Below are 19,098 nucleotides of genomic sequence, written 5' to 3' on the forward strand. Positions count from 1 at the left end.
TCATTTCAAGTCAATATATCTAATTTTAATAATTATAAGCCACATCGACCCAACAAGTCCATCTATCAGTCTTATTTCAAGATATTACAAACCAAAATGAAGGACTCAACTGATTGAAATGGATTGAAACAAATCTGTCATTGCAACAAGCAAAGTTCCCAGCAAGTTTTTTTTTTGTCTTATTTTAAGAAAAAAAAAATCACATTAGACATAAAATAGTCCTCATTCACCTGACAAGTCCTGGTAAACTTTGCGCTATGTCTTCTCTTCTTTTTGTTCAAAGAAACCTGGTGAAATTTTACCTGTGCGATAACTTACCATACTATCTACTCATAAGATACAAGTGTACATAGTTTATATATCTGTAATATTTGCTATATTTTATTTTAATCTATTTAATTTGTATTCTATTTTATTCTTAAGTTCATCATTGTATTATTATTATTCTTGTTGGAATTCTTGCACTGCACACCTACTTGTTTGCTGCTGTAACTCAGTGAATTTCCCTGCTGTGGGATGAATAAAGGAGTATCTTATCTTATCTTACCTTATCTTATCTTATCTTATTTTATCTTATCTTATCAATAAAGTATTTCTTGCTATCTATCTATCTGAATTTCAGACATTATTCTTATTTGAAGAAATGTGACCTTAACATTTTTCTCATCCCAGTGTCAGATTTGTTTTAGTCCTTTCAAGCAATTCAGTTTTCTTTCTGGGTTGAAACATCTTAACATCTGTTTGTTCCTCGGTTGTTTTTCTGTTTTCATGTGTAAGAAAAAAGTTCAACATGAATTCAGTGATATTGATTGAGTGATTGTTGGATCCACAGAGCCTCACACCAAAGACATCGACGTTTTTCTAAAGAGAGACATTGAAACAGGTTTTGGCTTCCGCGTTCTGGGAGGAGAAGGTCCACAGCAACCAGTAAGCTTATACAACACTCCTTTTTTGTTTGCATATTTAAATCTCTGACGATGTTGTGTTTCCTGAAAGTGGATAAGGATTGAGAGGAGTAGACTTAAACTAAACCCAGGGGAAAATAATCAAGGAAACCAAATGAGCACAAAATAAGAACTGAAACCAAAGTTAGCAACTCAGCAGGGAAAAAAATACAATAATTATTGGTATATCTTTAAGAAGTCAGCTCTTCAGTGTACTAAACCTCCATCAGAATGTCTTCCCACAGGTGTACATCGGGGCCATTGTGCCCAATGGTGCGGCTGAGAAGGACGGCCGTCTGAGAGCAGGAGACGAGCTCATCGGCATCGACGGCGTGATGGTTAAAGGTCGCTCACACAAGCAAGTGCTGGATCTGATGACCAACGCGGCCCGTAACGGTCAGGTTATGTTGACTGTGCGCAGGAAGGTCATCTACAGAGGTGAGGAACGAGCAGAGCGACACCTGAGAATTCTCAGATGTGTTTAATTCACCCTTACAACATCCATATGTTTTGCTTACGGCAGACCACTTTCTTACTTTCATTGACAATATCTTGTTTAAGAATGTACAGAAACTCCACAGTGTTCAATAAAAACCCTCAGGAGTTCACACACTCCCACACAAACACTGTTACAAAGTTTCACTCAGTAACATTACCATCTGTTTCCTCTCTTTTAAGACGCCACAGAGGATGAGTTTCAGGAAATGGCTCCAGTGCTGGTGAACGGTTCCCCAAAGCTACCTCGCATACCGATGCCCTGCGCTCTGGACCACGAGTCCTTCGACATCACACTCCACCGCAAAGACACAGAGGGCTTCGGCTTCGTCATCCTCACCTCCAAGAGTAAACCGCCGCTCGGAGGTAAGAGTCTGAGGTTGTTCAAATCCTGCTACCATCATCCCGTTTCAATTCTATGGATGGAATATTAGATGATCCTGGTCCTTTTCACAAGTGTTGCATCCCAGCCTGTGTAAGAAAGTTGATGATGACAAACACAGATACCAACAATCCTTTAAAGCAGAAATCATGTTTCCTTGATGATTTACACCACACACTCTCTTTAAAATAACGTCTTTCTCAAAATAGGATAGGTCATTATGAAGAACTGGATTTCTTTAGATGAAACAGCCAAAAAAGATTGGATCAGTGCAGCAAATAATAAATTATAAGGAAGCTTTTAGGCTGCAAAATAATGAGTGAGAACAGAATGACTCTTTGGCCGCCAAAAACAGCTTCATCTCTGTTGAACGAAAAAAAAATCCAAGTTCATCTTTTTTTATTTCACTGAAGATGTCATTCTAATAACTTATTAGATTTTTGCCCAAGGGCACTGTTTTCCTTCTCTGTCATAACCGTTTAAAGTACACACCATTCAAATCAATTAAAAGATTTAAACTCAGTATTTTTATGGATGAAATGAATTTGGCACTGCCTGGTTGTTTTAACAGGTAGATAAAAGGTAAACCACACCCATGAACCCAAGACCAGAAATTAAGTCAACCATAAAAGTAAATAATAATGATTAACAATCATGACATGAAGGAGCATCCTATGTACCTTATTTTGTCTTCTTTTTTTCTTGTCTCCATTGTTTACTTATTTTAAATCTATTTTCTAAAAGTATATTTTATACGTACAATTACTTGTATTTATTTATTTATTTATTCATTCATTCATTGATTGTGAGCTCTTTTGTATAATCAGCTGACTGTTAGCCCTTTGTCATTTTTCCCTGTAATAAATAAAAGAAAAAAGAGCAGGGACAATTAAAAGGTTTTTTTTTTTAGTTCAGCCTCTGTCTGAAATGTTTCTTTTTTAGCTACTGTCTTTTTAAGAACCTCCCCGAGCGTTCTGGAAGCTTGCTTCACTGTTGCCATTCAACAAGGTCATGTCTATCTTCGTAATATAATTGCCCTTTTACGGAGATTCACCAACTAGTGATGTCACGAATTGGGACAATCCCTTGTGGCTATGGCTGAATTCTCGCATGACTTTTTGAACAAGACGTTAAGAGCAACCTGAAATCTCATGGGATTACTTCAACACACATTTACGTCACAGTTTGAAGCTTTTCCAATGTTTAGTAGTTACATCCAATATATTAACTCAATATTTATTTGTAAGTTAGGAAAAAGCACAACAGCATGAAAAGCAGTTTTTTCCAGGGCGTTACAGCTTGTAGCAGGAGGGATTCATGTTGGTTTTTGTGTATAAAATTTCAAAAACAATACAAAGAGATATACCAAATATATTTATGCAAGGAGTGATATTTTTCTATTTTGTGGTGTTCTTCTTTTCTGCATTAGAAACCCTAAAAAAAAAACATTTTTCTGAACCACCGCATCTACCATCATGTTGATTTTTCTGCACTTCCAAGTTTCATAATTATCTCTCTCTCTGAGTCTTCATGTCTCTTTTTCTCTCTGAATCTGCTGTATCAGTTATTCCGCACAAAATCGGTCGAATCATTGAAGGCAGTCCCACCGATCGCTGCGGCCTGCTGCACGTCGGAGATCGTATCTCAGCGGTCAACGGGCGCTCGATCATCGAGCTCTCTCACAACGACATAGTCCAGCTGATCAAAGATGCGGGCAGCGTCGTCACCCTCACTGTGGTTCCAGAGGACGGTCAGTATCTCTGTGTGCACACATCTGCATTCATTAGAGTCCTCTAGTACCAGGGTTGTCATTTAGTCCGAACTATTTAAAATGCAGGGGGGAGCATTGGTTTAGCACAGCTCAACACTTTCCAAGTTTGCTAAAGGTGACACCTGTCCTCTGTAAAGGGATCGAATTAATTAATCTGAAACAATGATGTAAGGGTTTTACTGTAATGACAGTACATTTAATTGATCATGATAAATCTAATTGTAAAGGCTAAATATCTATAATTTTAAATCTTTGAGACCTATACTGCAGCCAGTCAGTAGGGGGAGCTGTAAAATCTACTGGCCTCACTTTTAAGGAGCTGTCATCTCATCCATTTTTTAATATAGTCTATAGCTGCCACATTGAAGGAGATTAAGAGGGTTCAAACAGTCTGTACATTGTGTTTAATTCACCATGTCTTTAAAGAGAACTAAACCAGATTTTGACTTGATGCGTCTTTAATTTGAAACCTAGATCATGATGTATTTTATTAAACAAATAAAGGAAATACTGATCATTTTAATTCCAACTGTTTCATCAGAATACAAAGGCCCTCCATCTGGAGCCAGTTCAGCCAAACAGAGTCCAGCTCTTCAGCACAGAGCCATGGGGCAAAGGTCAGCGCTACAGGATGAACGGTAAGAATCTACTCTGACTGTTGAAGAAGCACAAGAAAGAAATGATTCCAATCTTTAGAAGAAAGACACCTTTAAAGGTATTGAACTGTTCTTTCAGACCAGTAGATTTTTAGAAACTAAATTACCATCAAATTTGGTGCATAAGGTGTTTTTGGTGACCAATTTTCCAGTATAAAATGCAGAGAGAGATGTTATATCGTGTTACGGTATTTGACTCAGGAAATAACGCTTGAAGTAAGCACCTGCTACGCCGTGCAAAGCATGCTGGATACAGTGGGGCACACCAGTCTAGCAGTTTTGTTGCAACGTCTTCCCCCTCAATAGGTCTTAATCATGCAATTAAAAATCAGTGTTACACTATTAAGTAATTAACCGTGTGGAGTGCTGGTTTGATTGTTAAGACTCCAGTGAAGGTGGGTTGGCGTGAGTCTCGGTTAAGGGGTTTCGTGCAGTGGGTCCATCTGTAACTCAAAGCTATTAACGCTACTATAGGCTGAGCTTGATTACCTTGAGGTTAGCAGGCAAGGTAGTGATAAACGATGGTGCTGGAAAGAGCCACACATCTGCATAGAAACTGCAAACTGCTGAACGTAATGGATTTTTTCAAATTAATAGTGTCTTATATATTGGTGTGACTTATATTCTAGATTTTATGGTAATTGCTTCTCATGATAATACATTGATTTTATACACCCTATTTTGACACCAAAGCGCTTCTATCTTGCTTATCAGGGGAATATTTCTGGAAAATAGGAATAAAATATAGCCTGTGTGTCCTTCTTTACTTGCTTGTACACAAAACTCCAGACTTCTTGTGCTTGTGCAAAAGATTTTAAAGGATCTCCTTCCATTCACTTGAAACCACACTAACCATCTACCTGTCAAAACCCTTATTACATAGAGAGGGGTAAAATTTCCTATCTGGTCATAGACCTGTAGATTTAAACCCTGACTGCACATTAATTAATTCTGAGAATTATGTCATATTCTGATAACTACAGTATGTTTTCTCTGTATTTGTTGAAAGTGGTAATAGAGGAAATGTTATGAAGGATATTTTCTGTAGTGTATGACCCTACTGTATATATTTCTTAAGTGAATATATGACACATATCAGAGCCTTTTTGATGGCTGCAGTCCAGTGTTTGAAATTTAGTGTTACAAGAAAATGCTTTTATTTTTAAGCTTGACCCCTGAACCTGTTCAGTGGGCTGTTGCTCAAGAGATTATGGCACTAAGTCCTGTTTGTTTACTTTCTTCTTTGTTGAACTGCAACATACTGCAGAGTTAAAAACTGTCTTTGTCAGCCACACATTTTGTTCATATTTCATCACTTACACAACATTGGGAACTATTCAGCGCATAGTTCATCCTGGGTCAGCACAGTGTAGAAGTTAAAAAGGTCTCCTTCAAACTCCCTCCTCGTTAACTTTAAAATGTGCCCCATGTGACCAAAACATACTGTTGTAACGAATCCAGATTAGGACCCACAGTTCAGACACAAAATGGAGGCAAGGATGAAGCCTTGAAAACAGGGTTTTAATGAAATAACTCGCAGGTGGAGTTCAGTTTCCACGGTGCATTATGGATGGTGAGTGGCTGGTTGTGATTCTGGAGCTGGGCGTTTGGTTCTTGAAAAGTTGCTTGGAGATCTGGGCACAGGGAGAGACAAGGTTAGTTTGTTTCAAGGGAAAAAAGGATTTCAAAAAACACATTTCAAGAGGGCCTGAGCTGAGTACCACGCTTGGTAAATGGACGATCTGGGGATGATTGGAGGACTGAGTCGGGCTTAAGCATTGCAGACAGAGTTGATGGCTTGATTGTAGATTAGCAGCAGGTGAGCAGACTTGATTGCGCAAGGCGAGTGGAGTCCACCCCCATCTCCAGGTGAGCAGACAAACACACAGGGAAAGGGAAACAGAGGTAGAAAAGGGAGGAAAGGAGACTAGGAAGGAGACTAGGAACCTCACATACATTTATAAAACATCTTGCATGAAGCAATACTGAGAGATTACCGTTTCCCCTTTATGTTACTTTTCAGTTTCACTCTCTTCCCTGTTAGTGCTCAAACAGACACACTGATCTGCCTCCATCCTCACTTTAGACCTGAGGACAATGTGTCCTTAAGTGGAGATAAATGCCCTCAGAAACTCCACAGTATGAATCAAATCATATATTCTGCTGCTATTATTACAGCAATGTTGTAACCTCCTCTGAAAAGCTGTCACAAAACCAACATGATGTAAAGTGTGTATTTTGGGTTTCACCTCAGAGCGAACCATCAGAGCAACACATGAAAGTGTGTAAGATAATAATGTGTAAAGTCTTAAGCATAGAGTTCACCTCACAGCATACAAATTAAACATCAAAGTGTAAGAGAAGCACTTCTCTTGTATTTAATATCCAGTGTATTATTATTTTTTATGTTTAGCATAATTGCTTTTTGTGTTTATGGCCTTCAGCAGGCTGTTTACAGCGAGTGTTTCTGAGTAAATACATCTCGTGTTTGTTTCAGTTACAACCTGGACATGGAGGAGAAAAGAGAGGGAGTCAACCGGTCCGACCACAAAAGTCTCTCACTGAGCGAGCAGGGGACGCTCTGTGTGACAGGACCCAACCAGGTTAGAATAACCCTGTTTTGAACTACACGTTATCATGGAGACTATCAGGAGGTTTCTCCGTTACATGAATAAAACCTTCAAACGGTATGACTGTATGAAAAGGAGAAACTCTGTAAGTTTGTCCTTATATAAATATTTTGGGCGTGGATTTGGTGGTGTTACTTTGTGTGTCTTAACGAGTGTTTGTTGTGTTTATGTCGTGTAGGGTTGTCTGACAGTGGAGTTGGAGAGGGGACCCAGAGGCTTTGGCTTCAGTCTGCGAGGAGGGACAGAGTACAACATGGGTCTGTACATCCTGAGACTGGCCGAGGACGGACCTGCTCAGCTGGATGGACGGATTCACGTGGGTGTTCCTTCTATTAAAAACAGAATGATATGAGAGTTGAACTAGACATATCAGCTGGCCTGGTGTAGATCGAATATGTCTTAATGACGGGAAAATATTTTGTTCGGGCATGAAAAACTTATCTTAAAAGAAATTCTATTTAAAATATTTGTTTTTTATAGTTTTTTAATATCTGTTTTTTATTATTTTTTAATCAGATGAGATGGGTAAAATCTGAGTTCCCCTAACACAAGGGACCAATTGTTTGAAGTTGTTAAATTAGTTTGAATCTTAAAAATGAAATTACATCAGGTTTTCCAATCTTACTATTTAGATCATACTTTTTAGCTTGTGTTTTTTTTTTTTTTTTTTTACTTTTTTTAAATTTAACTTTAATTTACCAGGAATAGTTCCATTGAGATACAAAGTCTCTTTTGCAAGGGAGTCCTGGCCAAGACAGCAGCATAAAAAAAATCACATTTAGAGCAAGACAAAATTGATAGTAACAAGTAATTATTATATCAATTTATAAATTAGCAGTGTTTAGCTCTAAAACATGTGCACAAGCTGATCAGATGATCCTAGTTTTAAATTCCTCCAATCGAATTAAACGATCCAGTTTTAGGTGACCTTGAAGCTCAGACCAAGATGAGGGAGCAAAAACATTACCAGCACTTTTACCAAAAACAGAGCGAGTCCGAGGAATGACAAAAATAATTTGTCCATGGGACCGAAGATTACAGCCACTGACAACTTTAGGAGTCAATAAAGAGCATAAATAAGACAGCAGGTCCTGTAGTATGGCCTTATAAAGAAAGACATACCAAAGCTCCATTCTTCTGTTGTGTAAGGTAGACAAGTCTACCTTTTCATACAAGATACAGTTAGGTGTGCAGATTCCTAAACCAGAACAAACAACAAAGCAGCATGGTACACCGAGTCCAACATTTTCAGAGAGGTTGAGGAAGCATGCATACAAAGAATATCACCAAAGTCAATTACAGACACAAACGTTGCTAGAAGAAAAACAACCTCAGTTCACCTTCAGTGTTTTGGTTAAACTCTCAATATGACGATTAAAAGAAAGATTTTCATCTAAGAGAAAACCTAAGTATTTAAATGTTGGGACACATTTGATTTCCTCATTTGTGGAAGTCAAAATCAGAGAGTCATCTTTTACAGTCCTCTTGGACTTTGAGAAATACATCAACTTAGTCTTGTTGCTCAAAACCTTTGAGGAAAATTGGGACAACTAGGACCTGATAAATCTGAATAATCATAAGTCCTGTTCCTCTACAGTGATGTAGTAGATGAGGTAGACTTTGGGATTGAACAAAATAAAGGATTTTATCCCTATATATAAACCGTCAATATCAAATATCAAATATCAAATATTTAATTTAAAGCAACAGTGAAAAGCTTTCCTTAGAAGTTGGTTTTGGTGCCTCCTGTGGACAAACTGTGTAGTATAAAATCTCATTTAGCACTCTTATAATCCTGATTCGGTCATTTTTAAAAGTCTGTATCTGGATCAGGCTGGTTCAATCCAGGGTTTGTTTGTTTGTTTGTTTGTTTGTTTGTTTGTTTGTTTGTTTTAGTTTAAGTTTTTTTTTATTATTTTTTATAAGAAACCGAGACAGCAAAAAAGTGAATTCCCAAAATCTGGATCAGTCTTATCGTGAACAAACCTTTTAACTTCTGGGCCCTGATGGTGTGACACAAAATGCGCAACCAGTGTCCACTTAGTTTACTGCAGTAAACAACAACACGCTGTTAGCTCTGCTATTGTTAGAATCCTAACTGTTGCGAGGCTGAAAGCGTAACATTTTCCCTCAGGTCGGCTCTTAAAGAAAGCCACAGCTCATTAAATCTAGAGATATTATCTGAAGTTGTGAATCAAAATATGTGGAGTCATTCAATAAAATGAGTACATCACATTACGAGATATATTGTGCGCACAGATGAGCTAAAGGAGAGCTTATCATTGTGTTTCTACAGGTTCAAATTGTGCTCAGGCTGAAATCATCAAGATTCATTCTCTGGGGACATTATCTGCCTCACATGTCGGGAACATTCAGCTACTAATGTTGACAAGTCTCGCTTCAGACCATAGTCCTGCCCAGACGGACCAAATGACCGACACACTTCACCACCCACAGCACTTTAGGCTAACAAGAGTATATTGATGAAAAAAGGATGATTGAGAAAAGGTCATTGAGTCCTGCGGGAGCTGATCTGGTCTCACCCGATAATATCAGACACCGGTTTGTTTTCTATTACATCAACCACTCCTGGATTTTACTGTTTATGAAGAGGAGAGGCAGATCAGGGGAAATATGGGCTACTTAATACTTCAGCGTGCACAGATTAAACTAATGAATTGTGTATCAACAACTGCCAGCTCCAGTGCTGAGGGTGTACTGCTGTTTATTCTTCATCTGCTGTGTGTTTGCAGCTTATTTGTTTTCATTTAGGGAAGCTGTTCAAGCTCCCTCTGCAGCAACTAATTTAAAGAGTTTACGCTGGCAGATTGGCTTAGATTCTGTCTCTATTATTTATTAATCATTCACACATAATTGTGTGTTTTTTCTCACCTGCTATACATCCTGAAGTATCCCTCTGTTATACCAACAGGGATGCATCCTTCATTTTGTTTTCCAAAAGTATAAGACATTGGCTGTTTCATATGAGTTCTCTCTGTAATTCACCCTGCTCTCTTATGGGGAGCTCTGGTAGAGTAGGAAGTAGTACGTGTATTATTATTATTATTATTATTATTATTATTAGTAGTAGTAGTAGTAGTAGTAGTAGTAGTAGTAGTAGTAGTAGTAGTATTATATGAATTAATATAATTATTAGTAGTAGTAGTAGTAGAAGCATTGGTGTTATCATTATTATTTTTGTATAATTAATCATGTTTTTATTATTGCTGTTATTTTATTATTTGTATTTTATTATTATTATTATTATTATTATTAGTAGTAGTAGTAGTAGTAGTAGTAGTAGTAGTAGTAGTAGTAGTAGTAGTAGTAGTAGTAGTACTATTGTTGTTATTACTCAATGTACTGTGTTTGTTAATAATGTTTTTATTATTATAATATTTTATTACTAGTAGTAGTATTTGTGTTATTATTTATTATTGTTTTAATTAATATTATTTATTATTATTGGTATTACTTTTTCTGGGTTATTATTATTATTATTATTATCACTATTATTGTTATTATTATTGTTGTTTTTATTATTATTATTATTATTATTATTATCATAATTATTTTTATTTTAATTGTTGTGATTATTATTATTATTATTATTATTATTATTATTATTGTTATTATTACTTTTATTTGTATTACTATTATTATTATTATTACTATTATTATTATTATTACTATTATTATTATTATTATTATTATTATTATTATTATTATTATTATTATTATTATTATTATTACTGTCGGTGTAAGAGGGGAACAGAATAGAAGCTCCAAGCAGGAGTCTTAGGTTTTGCAGATGAGAATCTGTAGACATGACTTTGCCTCTCCAAGGGAGGAGAGTAATGTCAACACAGATTAAATAGTGACAGACTGACATGTTTACACAATTTATCCTGAGTTATTTTGTCATCGCCAATAATAGAGTAGAACCTCCAGGGTATCACAAGACTCTCTCTCTCTCTCTCTCTCTCTCTCTCTCTCTCTCTCTCTCTCTCTCTCTCTCTCTCTCTCTCTCTCTCTCCTCTCCTCTCTCCTCTCTCTCTCTCTCTCTGTGTGTGTGTGTGTTGGTGTGACAAATGTAAACTCAGTCCTGCTTGTGTGTAAGGAAGTTGTTCTGTATGTTTGAGCGAAGGTGAACGCCTGCAAAGCTTTTAGTTTCTGTTGTAGAATGATGTTTCTTGTGTTGCTCACAGGTTGGAGATGAGATAGTGGAGATAAACGGCGAGCCAGCACGAGGTATCTCCCACACACGGGCCATTGACCTGATCCAGGCCGGAGGAAACAAAGTGGTTCTGCTGCTGAGACCTGGGGCCGGTCTGGCTCAAGATGGCAGTAAGTGCTGTATTTTATTTATTCAGTGGTTGGTTTAATATGAAGTGGAAAGACTTGATACTTTAAGCCTTTGGGCAAAGAAAAGATGTGGCTAAAGTTCAACTTATAACAACTTTTAGTTGACATTATTGTGTCTCTCAGATGAGTCCTGTTGTTAGGGCTGGTTAAGTTATTCATCCTGTAGCTAACGCTTTACCTTTCAGAAGCGTCATACGAAAGTAGTCTGTTAGTCTTATCATATCTTTCTTAGCGTATTAGACACAATATCTATTATTCCTTTTAATTGTAGCTTATTAACTATGATTCATGCTCAGGTTTTAATTATGAGGCCTTTGATGTATATCTGCTGTTGATCTTGAGTTAGCAACAAGACTGGATTTATCTCCTCCCTGTGTTTGCTGCTTTACGAGGCGGGAACAGTAGTCAAACACATGTTTAATCCACAGCTCCACAGCTAATGTTTTGCTAATGATAATGACTCCATTTGCTTGTAAATTGATGAAGCCTATTTTGGAATTCCGCCCATGTTGATTTGAATGCACTGTCTTTATTGGGTGTTTTATTTATTCATTAAACCTCTAACCATCTGCTTCCTTTTGACTCTTCTTCTCTTGCCCCTGATGCAGGTAGTACATCTTCCTCTACTGTGTGCTACTACACTGAGCACCAACACTAACATCTTCACTGCTTTTTAGTGGCCTCTTCTCTTTTACCTTGGTAATTCTTTGCTTTCTAACATATCTAACCTCTCGTGACCTCCAAGTACCCATATTTCCCTTCCTTCTCTCTAGATTTAAAGCCACTGGAAACACAAATCAATATTAGCCTCCTTGCTATGTATTTAAGGGTTTGTTTTCAGAATAATAAGCATCTAAAAAGAACAAGAATCTGGCTTCAATTACCCCAAATATAGCCATTTAAGTTTCTGTAAACTTCTGTAACGTTGGGTTTGAATTGGTATTGCCGGGGTATTTATTACAAAAATTACACTCAACAGAAAGAATCTCTCTTAGCTTCCTGTTTTCGCCATTGACAGCCAAGAGAGTTAATGACAGGATTTTATTTTTAGCTTAAAGAGTGGAGTGCAGGCCATTGATGATCTATTCACAGTGGCGATTGTTGTGCATCAGCCACAGGAGTTTAGCACTGTTACACTCTAGCACTACCAGAGCCATATGAGTCCAAGTACAGCTTTGAAAAGGGCATCTGAGCTCATTTGAATGCATACTAAAGCCTGGTTTATACTTCTGCGTCAACCCTACGCATCAGTGGTCGACGCAGAAGAATAAACCAGGCATGAGCACAACATGCTTGTGTGTCGATGTGTCCGTGTCACGCAGCAATAACCCGAAACGCTTGAGGGCAGTGTTGTCTCATTGGTAGTTGGGTCGCCTGTTTGCGTTTTCACAGAGATTCAGAACGTATTATGTTAATTAAGAGCTGATACATGTCGCTTTTTATCATACAGACATGATTACAGGGAAGAATAGAGGAGATGTCGGGGGAGATGAAATACACGGCCAATGTCTGGGATCCCAGAAGTGCTGTAAATGTGGAAAATACAATGTCGCAGAGCAGACCGATCACAGGGCTTGCAGTCCGTGTCGATTCAACGCGTAGTTACCAACCTCCGGTCTCAAAATATGAAGCCCATGCGGAAGTCTTATAAACTGCAATTCATCGAGAATCCGCTTGAGGCTGGCTGCAGAAACACCAGAAACCACATAGACACCAATTCAAAAAAGACGATCTTTGCAGCAGAAATATACATGTTAACAACATGGTTCAAAAAATGGCTTGGATCTAGTAGCTAATTTCTCTATCGGCACACACTGTACAGGGGGTGAATTTTTTTCTAACGTGACGGTTCAGAAAATATTAAGATTACAAGTATTTGCCCAAATAAGGACATGGCTGACTTGACTCCCGGACGGGAACACATAGCTGTTGGCTAAGAGGCTGAAACTCCACCTCTTTACGTCGCAATATGCCTGGTTGAATTCCGCATTTCCAATATGGCTCCCGCCGACAATTGGCTTCAAAACAGCGCTCAGGAACAGATGGTTGACGTCACGGATACTACCTACATTATTTATACAGTCTATGGTAGTTACATATTGGAGGAGGTGCGCGTCAGCTACGTGCGTAGGCCTCTGCGTAGGTACAGGAGCTACGCAGAGATACGCCGTTGATTTGACGCAGAAGTATAAATCAGGCTTAACTGCTAACCATGATATGGATAGTACGTCGTTTTATAACTCACCATTCAAATGACTACACTGACTCTAGCTATATAATTTTGGTTCATAAATTAGCTCCAGTCCAAAAGCAAAACATTGTAGTTAAAGTTTATGTGCACTTTCCTGATGTTGAGTTTAAACTGGGAATGGTTTTGTTGGATATTTATTACAAAGCCTATGCAATGTATGTCAGGAGCAATCACAGGAAGAATACACATGGAGGATATTTGGTTGTTGGTTGTAGAAAACCAGTATTAGCTTCGTACTCATTTCAAGTATTGACAGAGGTGGACATTGGGATGTTGTCTAATGTTTCGTCTTGAGGAGTTCAGTGCAGGCTGTTGACGATCAATCTACTGTTGCAAGTATCGGGCGTCAACTGAGAGATGGATGGAGAAAAACAGAGCAACACTGAGAACACATAACGGTTATATTAGCAGCAACAAGTGTAGTAATGATAATCTAAGTGTGATTGATAACGGTGATTGTAGCAGTTGTTTTCAACAGGTCTAGTACCAACATTAACAGCTACAATAATGATAATGTAAATATGACTGGTAATTATGATTATAGGATGGATTCAAGCTGGTCCTCGGCAGCAGGCTGCATTTGTTTGTTAACTGATAATCATGATATGAATAGCACAGCTTTGTTTTACTCTGCGTTTATTAGCAAGTTAAAATTACCTGATGATGTTCTGACTCAAATGCCCCGAACATACTCGTAAGGGCCGATTATCATATGCATCAATGTTGTTTTTGGTGCCTGCGAGATACTGGGAGAGAGTAGAGGATGATGTGCAGCAAAGGTTCAAGAGTAGGACTCAGGGGTTCTGGCATGTAAAGACTTATTTTTGCTAAGACTGGAGTGGATTCTCAATTTGACTCTCAAATTTGATGTGCATTTCTACGATTTCGAGACACATTTCCAGAGGCTTTGAGTAGTTTGTGTGGAGCATTGAATATTCATGTGACAGTATTGTGTCCTCTTCTTAACTCTGTGTTTCTTCCACAGGTCAACATGATCAAAAATTCATTTCACCTTCAAGCTGTTCCGGGGAGGTGTTTTTCTCTGACACATCATCCCCATCCTCTCCATATCCAACCGGGGCTTCCATGTTTGTTTCTCCTCCTCCTTCCAGCAAACTGAAACATTCCCGCAGCTGGACCGCCATATCCCCACAAGGCCCTACACCCCGCAGCAGCAGGGGCTTGAGCTCAGTGGAGGAGATTGGCGAGTGGGCAGGCAAGGAGGTGAAGAGGCCCTCTCATGCCTCCCTTGAGCATTTGAACTTCTACAAGAGGACCAGGCCCACAAGAGACTCCAGAGAGCTAAGCAGCCCAAAGAAAACAGGGGAGACATTTCCTAAAGCCAAAGAGCAACATCACAGTCCCAAAAAGACTGAGAGCCAGGCACAGGATGAAGCACTGAGCAGGAAAAGAACATCTCAGAAACAGGCGAACACACAACCCACGAGCCCCAGGAAGAGTACACAAGCTGGACGGCAAGTGGCTCCAACCCTGCAGCGCACAGAGCAACAACAAGGACCTCAGAGGAGATTAAAAGACTCATCCAGCAGAGAGAGCTTGGATCATGAAAAGAAAAACAGCAAAGGAGGGACTCTCGAGATCAGAAGACACACTCAAGGAAGGGAGGAGGAAGGGAGAAAAGATAGAACAAGGTCTGCCCGAGAGCAAGAAAGTTCTCAAAGAAGGATGGAGGGAGATTCTTCGCGCTACAAGAACCCTCCTCACACAGGGAGACCGACGGAGAAAGGTACAAGTAAAGACCCGAGGCTCAGAGATGTTAATGGGAAGAGCAAATCTACAGCAGAGAGGAGTATGAGTAAAGAGTCCATCAACAAGAGGGAGTCACTGTTGTCTTTTAAAGGCATTTTGAGTAGGAAGGGGTCTGTTGTTTCACCAAAAGGAACAGAAGACACAAATGCATTTTCCAAAGAAGCCAGAGTACGGGGAGACTTTGTGGCCTCTATAAACAGTTTGCCAGGGACCCCGCAGAGTCCTAAAGGACCTCTAAGCCCCGGCCCTTGGAAAGTGCCCAGCTCAGCCAAAATCCTCTCTGAGGCAGAAGTCCTTCGTGACCCTTTGTGATAAAATATTGAATCACCCAGACTTGAGCTGTGCCATGGAATATTTAACAGCAACCCTCAGTGGATTGTTTTTCTGAGTTCATCCATAAAAACAGAGAAGTGCAACCCCTGTGCCACTTTTATTACCTTTGGACCAGATCTGTCTTTTTGACGAGGTCTTTTTTGGGAGTCCTGTGACATCACTTGTGGCATGTAGCAGCTCCCCTCTGCCTTGTCCGCTGCTTCAGCAATCTTTGATGTGGGGTTAAAGCATGTGCGGCATGCTCAGGGGCCTTGCCAGAAAAGATTTTTTTGAAATGTGAATATGTGCCAATCCTGGGAGCCTCCTGTGGAACTACGACTACCAACAGCGCTTCACCCATTACAATGCAATGACCCATATGCAAAGAAAGGCCTCTTGCCTGTAGTATACACCAATTGTGACTCTCACCTAGGGTTTAATTTGCTCTCGGTCTCATTGTGGAATACTTTGACTTGTCTTTTTTCTTAAAAGTTTGCTCAACTGCATGCAGTCGAACCTTCTGTTTGTTTTTCTGCACGTGTTCTGCACATCACTGAGGATGATCCAGTTTCTTGTTTCTATTTCTCACTCTCAACACCAGGCAGATTTCTTATACAACCCAGCAAGCGTTCACTTCACCAGGGACTCTAGACTGTTCTATGGTTATAGTCATGCCTCTCCTCCGTACAGACAGTATCATTTAAAAGACCAGAAACTTGTGGTTTGAGATCTTGTTTACCATGTGTATGATAACCAACCAGTGTGTAATTTATTGAGATAATAAATTAATATGTGTATATGTAGCTGTACCAAGCCATTCCACATTTTTATATAGACTTCAAAGATTTGTCCCATGTTATTTGAGCTCTCATCTACCTTCCAATGTTATTCAGTGGTAGGACTTACCATGGATCTTGTAGTTCATGAACTGAATAGGTAATGTGCAAACTGCTGTACGAAATGTTTGCAATCGCTCAAAACGTGTCTCATTGTGAAATATAATATAATATATATATTTGAATGTGTCATGTTTTGCAGATTCTAACTTTTAAATATCTATTGAATTCCATTGCACTGCATCTGCCCTTGTAGCAAAACAGAATGACCATGAGTCGTATTTAATTCGTGATGTTGACTTTCGACCATGCATTGCCGTTTTATTTCTTTTTTTGTTTGTTTTATGATTTCTGATTTTATAAAGATATAAGAGGGTTTTCAGTGTGTGTTTTTGTCAATCCTGCTGTGTGATTTTGTGCCAGAGTAGCGTGAAGGATAATGGAGCTCTGAGAGTGATGTGATGGCTTAGACAGATATTAAGAATGCTGCTGATGAAAGATGGGTATACAGGGATCCAGTATATTTTAAGGGGATAATGGAGTTGATGGCTTTAAAATACGCAAACACAAACATTGGGTCAGTGAAAATGAGTCAAAAGCTGTGTTTCCACCAAATGTAGGTAGAACTATTCATACTGGGAGCCACTTTTCATTGGATTAACATTAACTTTTGTTTTTAACATTTGTTTCCACAAAGTCTAAAGACCCATGAACATTTTGAAAATTAGACTGCTCGGTATAATAGAGCCATCTGAGCTCTGCAGGAACAAAACCAATCATAGATACTTATAACTGCAAGTCCCAGCTGCAAGGTCCCTCTATTTTCTGAAAGCACTTAGTCCAAAGCAGGGACCTTTCTGAGAGCAGAGTGAGTCCCAAGTTTCTGGAGTGGAAATGCAGCTTTAGTCTAATTTATGGAATATGCTAACTGCTAAGTTGTGTTTTTACCCAAACTGCCTAGAGGTTTCAGTTCCTTGTGCTACTTTTCAAGGGACTGCAAGGTCTATCTAGCCCATTGTTGTCAGCTTTTCCTCTAGGGTCCAGAGACTAGTCAACATTTGGTAGTCTGCTGAGTCTTTATAGACTTTGAGTACCCAGCTAACCTCTAAGTCCCGCCCCAAAGTTGCAGTTTGTTCAGAAGGTATTGAGCACCTAGTAGGAACCTTTACAGGGTTTAATTAAGTCCCAGAAACTTAATTTACAACCTGATCCTTGCAGTGGAAATGCACTTAGTGTCTCTTTTAGTTTCAAGTCCAGTAGGAACATATTGGAAGTGGAAATGCAGCTATAGCCTTGTTCAATGTTAGGCTGAATTTCTAATAGAAGTACTCATTATTATTAGTTCCAGTGACTACTCTGGGGTGGTTAAAGGGTTCCTCTTGTCAACTAAAACTTGGCAATCACTCTTTAAAAATGTGAATGTTTGAAAAAATCTTCTAAATGCTGTGTTTATTCTATCTGTCAGAAATGATCTGCGCTAAAAGCCCCGCCCCCAAAGTCCAACTCTTTTAAGACAGCACTACCCATTCTGCTGGAACCTTTTGGGGCATAAAACAATATAATAAAGTCCACAAGAAGTCTAAAGGAAAATGTAGTTTCTGGGACTTAATATTACTCCATGTACTAAGAACCTGGTCCTGCAGTGGAAACATCAGAGTACCTCCAAAAGTTTGAAGTTCGTGGGGAAAGTTCTGGCAGTTGAAACACAGATTTTGTCTCATTTCACTGCTACTCCATTGAATTTTTTAAGCTTCTGCTCTAAAACCAGAAAAACTAAATACTAAAGATACCTGCTGACACAACTACTAGAGATTAAGATATATATTCAGATGAGCTCAGGGAACACAGCATAGTAGCAAATGTGCATCACTGTGGGTCAAGTCAATATCAGTAAAAGTTAAAGGGTGGATACATTCTGTGATTGACGATGACATGAGCCTGTGATTGTAAACGGGTGTTTTCAGGTTATAAATCCCTTGAGGATGTGCCATGAGCCCATCTGTGGTAGGTTTTGTGCAATAGTTTGGTTGGTTGAATGAGTAAATCCAACCTTGAGAGTCAGGTACATGCTGTTCACTCTGGTAAAACAGATAATACCCTTTTTTGTATGCCCCCTGCACTTTTGTTCTACTTATAATGCTTTTATTTTCACCGTTTTGTATCTCATTTCTGTATCATACTGTGGCCTTGCATCGCTTCATTAGAAAACAATCCTTGTGGTTTCTTCTACATTCTGTAGGGACAGTAGATGTAAATGTTTGTACATTGTATAGCACCTTTATAAATACTTGCTGAGTGCTCTTTCTGGGGGAAAAAAATAGAGGTATATTAAATCGCTCCATTATTTTTTTATGTAAAAAAGGAGAAAACATTTAAAAATGGATTGAAAAGGATAGACTATGACCTTGACATGGTGTTCTGTTCATGCACTGAAAAATAAAGTTTTACTGAAAATATCCTCTGGATGTCTTGTACTGGTAATAAAACACACACCGAGTACAACATTTGAATTCAAATCATGCTATTCTGCATCTGAACTTTATTTTGTTGGAACTGCTGATGCAAAAATAATTCTTCACAGAATAATCATTTAGGCAGCATGTTTGTATAACTTTTTATTTCACACCACAATTTAACCAGTTTTCTGTCCTTTCCAGTGTCTTTACATACTGTATGTCAAAGCAGT

The 19,098-nt window shown here is 38.7% G+C and overlaps 1 protein-coding gene across 3 annotated transcripts in view; it reads left to right on the forward strand.

The window, feature by feature from the left end:
• Nucleotides 1–18,868, forward strand: part of LOC117816302 (membrane-associated guanylate kinase, WW and PDZ domain-containing protein 3) — a 247,899-nt gene extending 229,031 nt beyond the window's left edge. For 2 of the 3 annotated variants that reach the window (XM_034688509.1, XM_034688517.1), the window contains 9 exons: nt 833–927; nt 1,175–1,382; nt 1,623–1,805; nt 3,386–3,571; nt 4,134–4,230; nt 6,746–6,851; nt 7,057–7,194; nt 11,087–11,225; nt 14,480–18,868. In XM_034688509.1, the coding sequence (XP_034544400.1) occupies nt 833–927; nt 1,175–1,382; nt 1,623–1,805; nt 3,386–3,571; nt 4,134–4,230; nt 6,746–6,851; nt 7,057–7,194; nt 11,087–11,225; nt 14,480–15,576 (2,249 nt within the window). In that variant the 3' untranslated portion in view covers nt 15,577–18,868. Of the gene's footprint in view, nt 1–832; nt 928–1,174; nt 1,383–1,622; nt 1,806–3,385; nt 3,572–4,133; nt 4,231–6,745; nt 6,852–7,056; nt 7,195–11,086; nt 11,226–11,851; nt 11,943–14,479 lie in introns of all 3 variants that reach the window. The other variant, XM_034688524.1, reaches the window with a different exon arrangement.
• Nucleotides 18,869–19,098: the final 230 nt, after the last annotated feature.

The sequence above is a fragment of the Notolabrus celidotus genome, chromosome 1 (assembly GCF_009762535.1).
Source record: "Notolabrus celidotus isolate fNotCel1 chromosome 1, fNotCel1.pri, whole genome shotgun sequence".
NCBI lineage: Eukaryota > Metazoa > Chordata > Actinopteri > Labriformes > Labridae > Notolabrus > Notolabrus celidotus.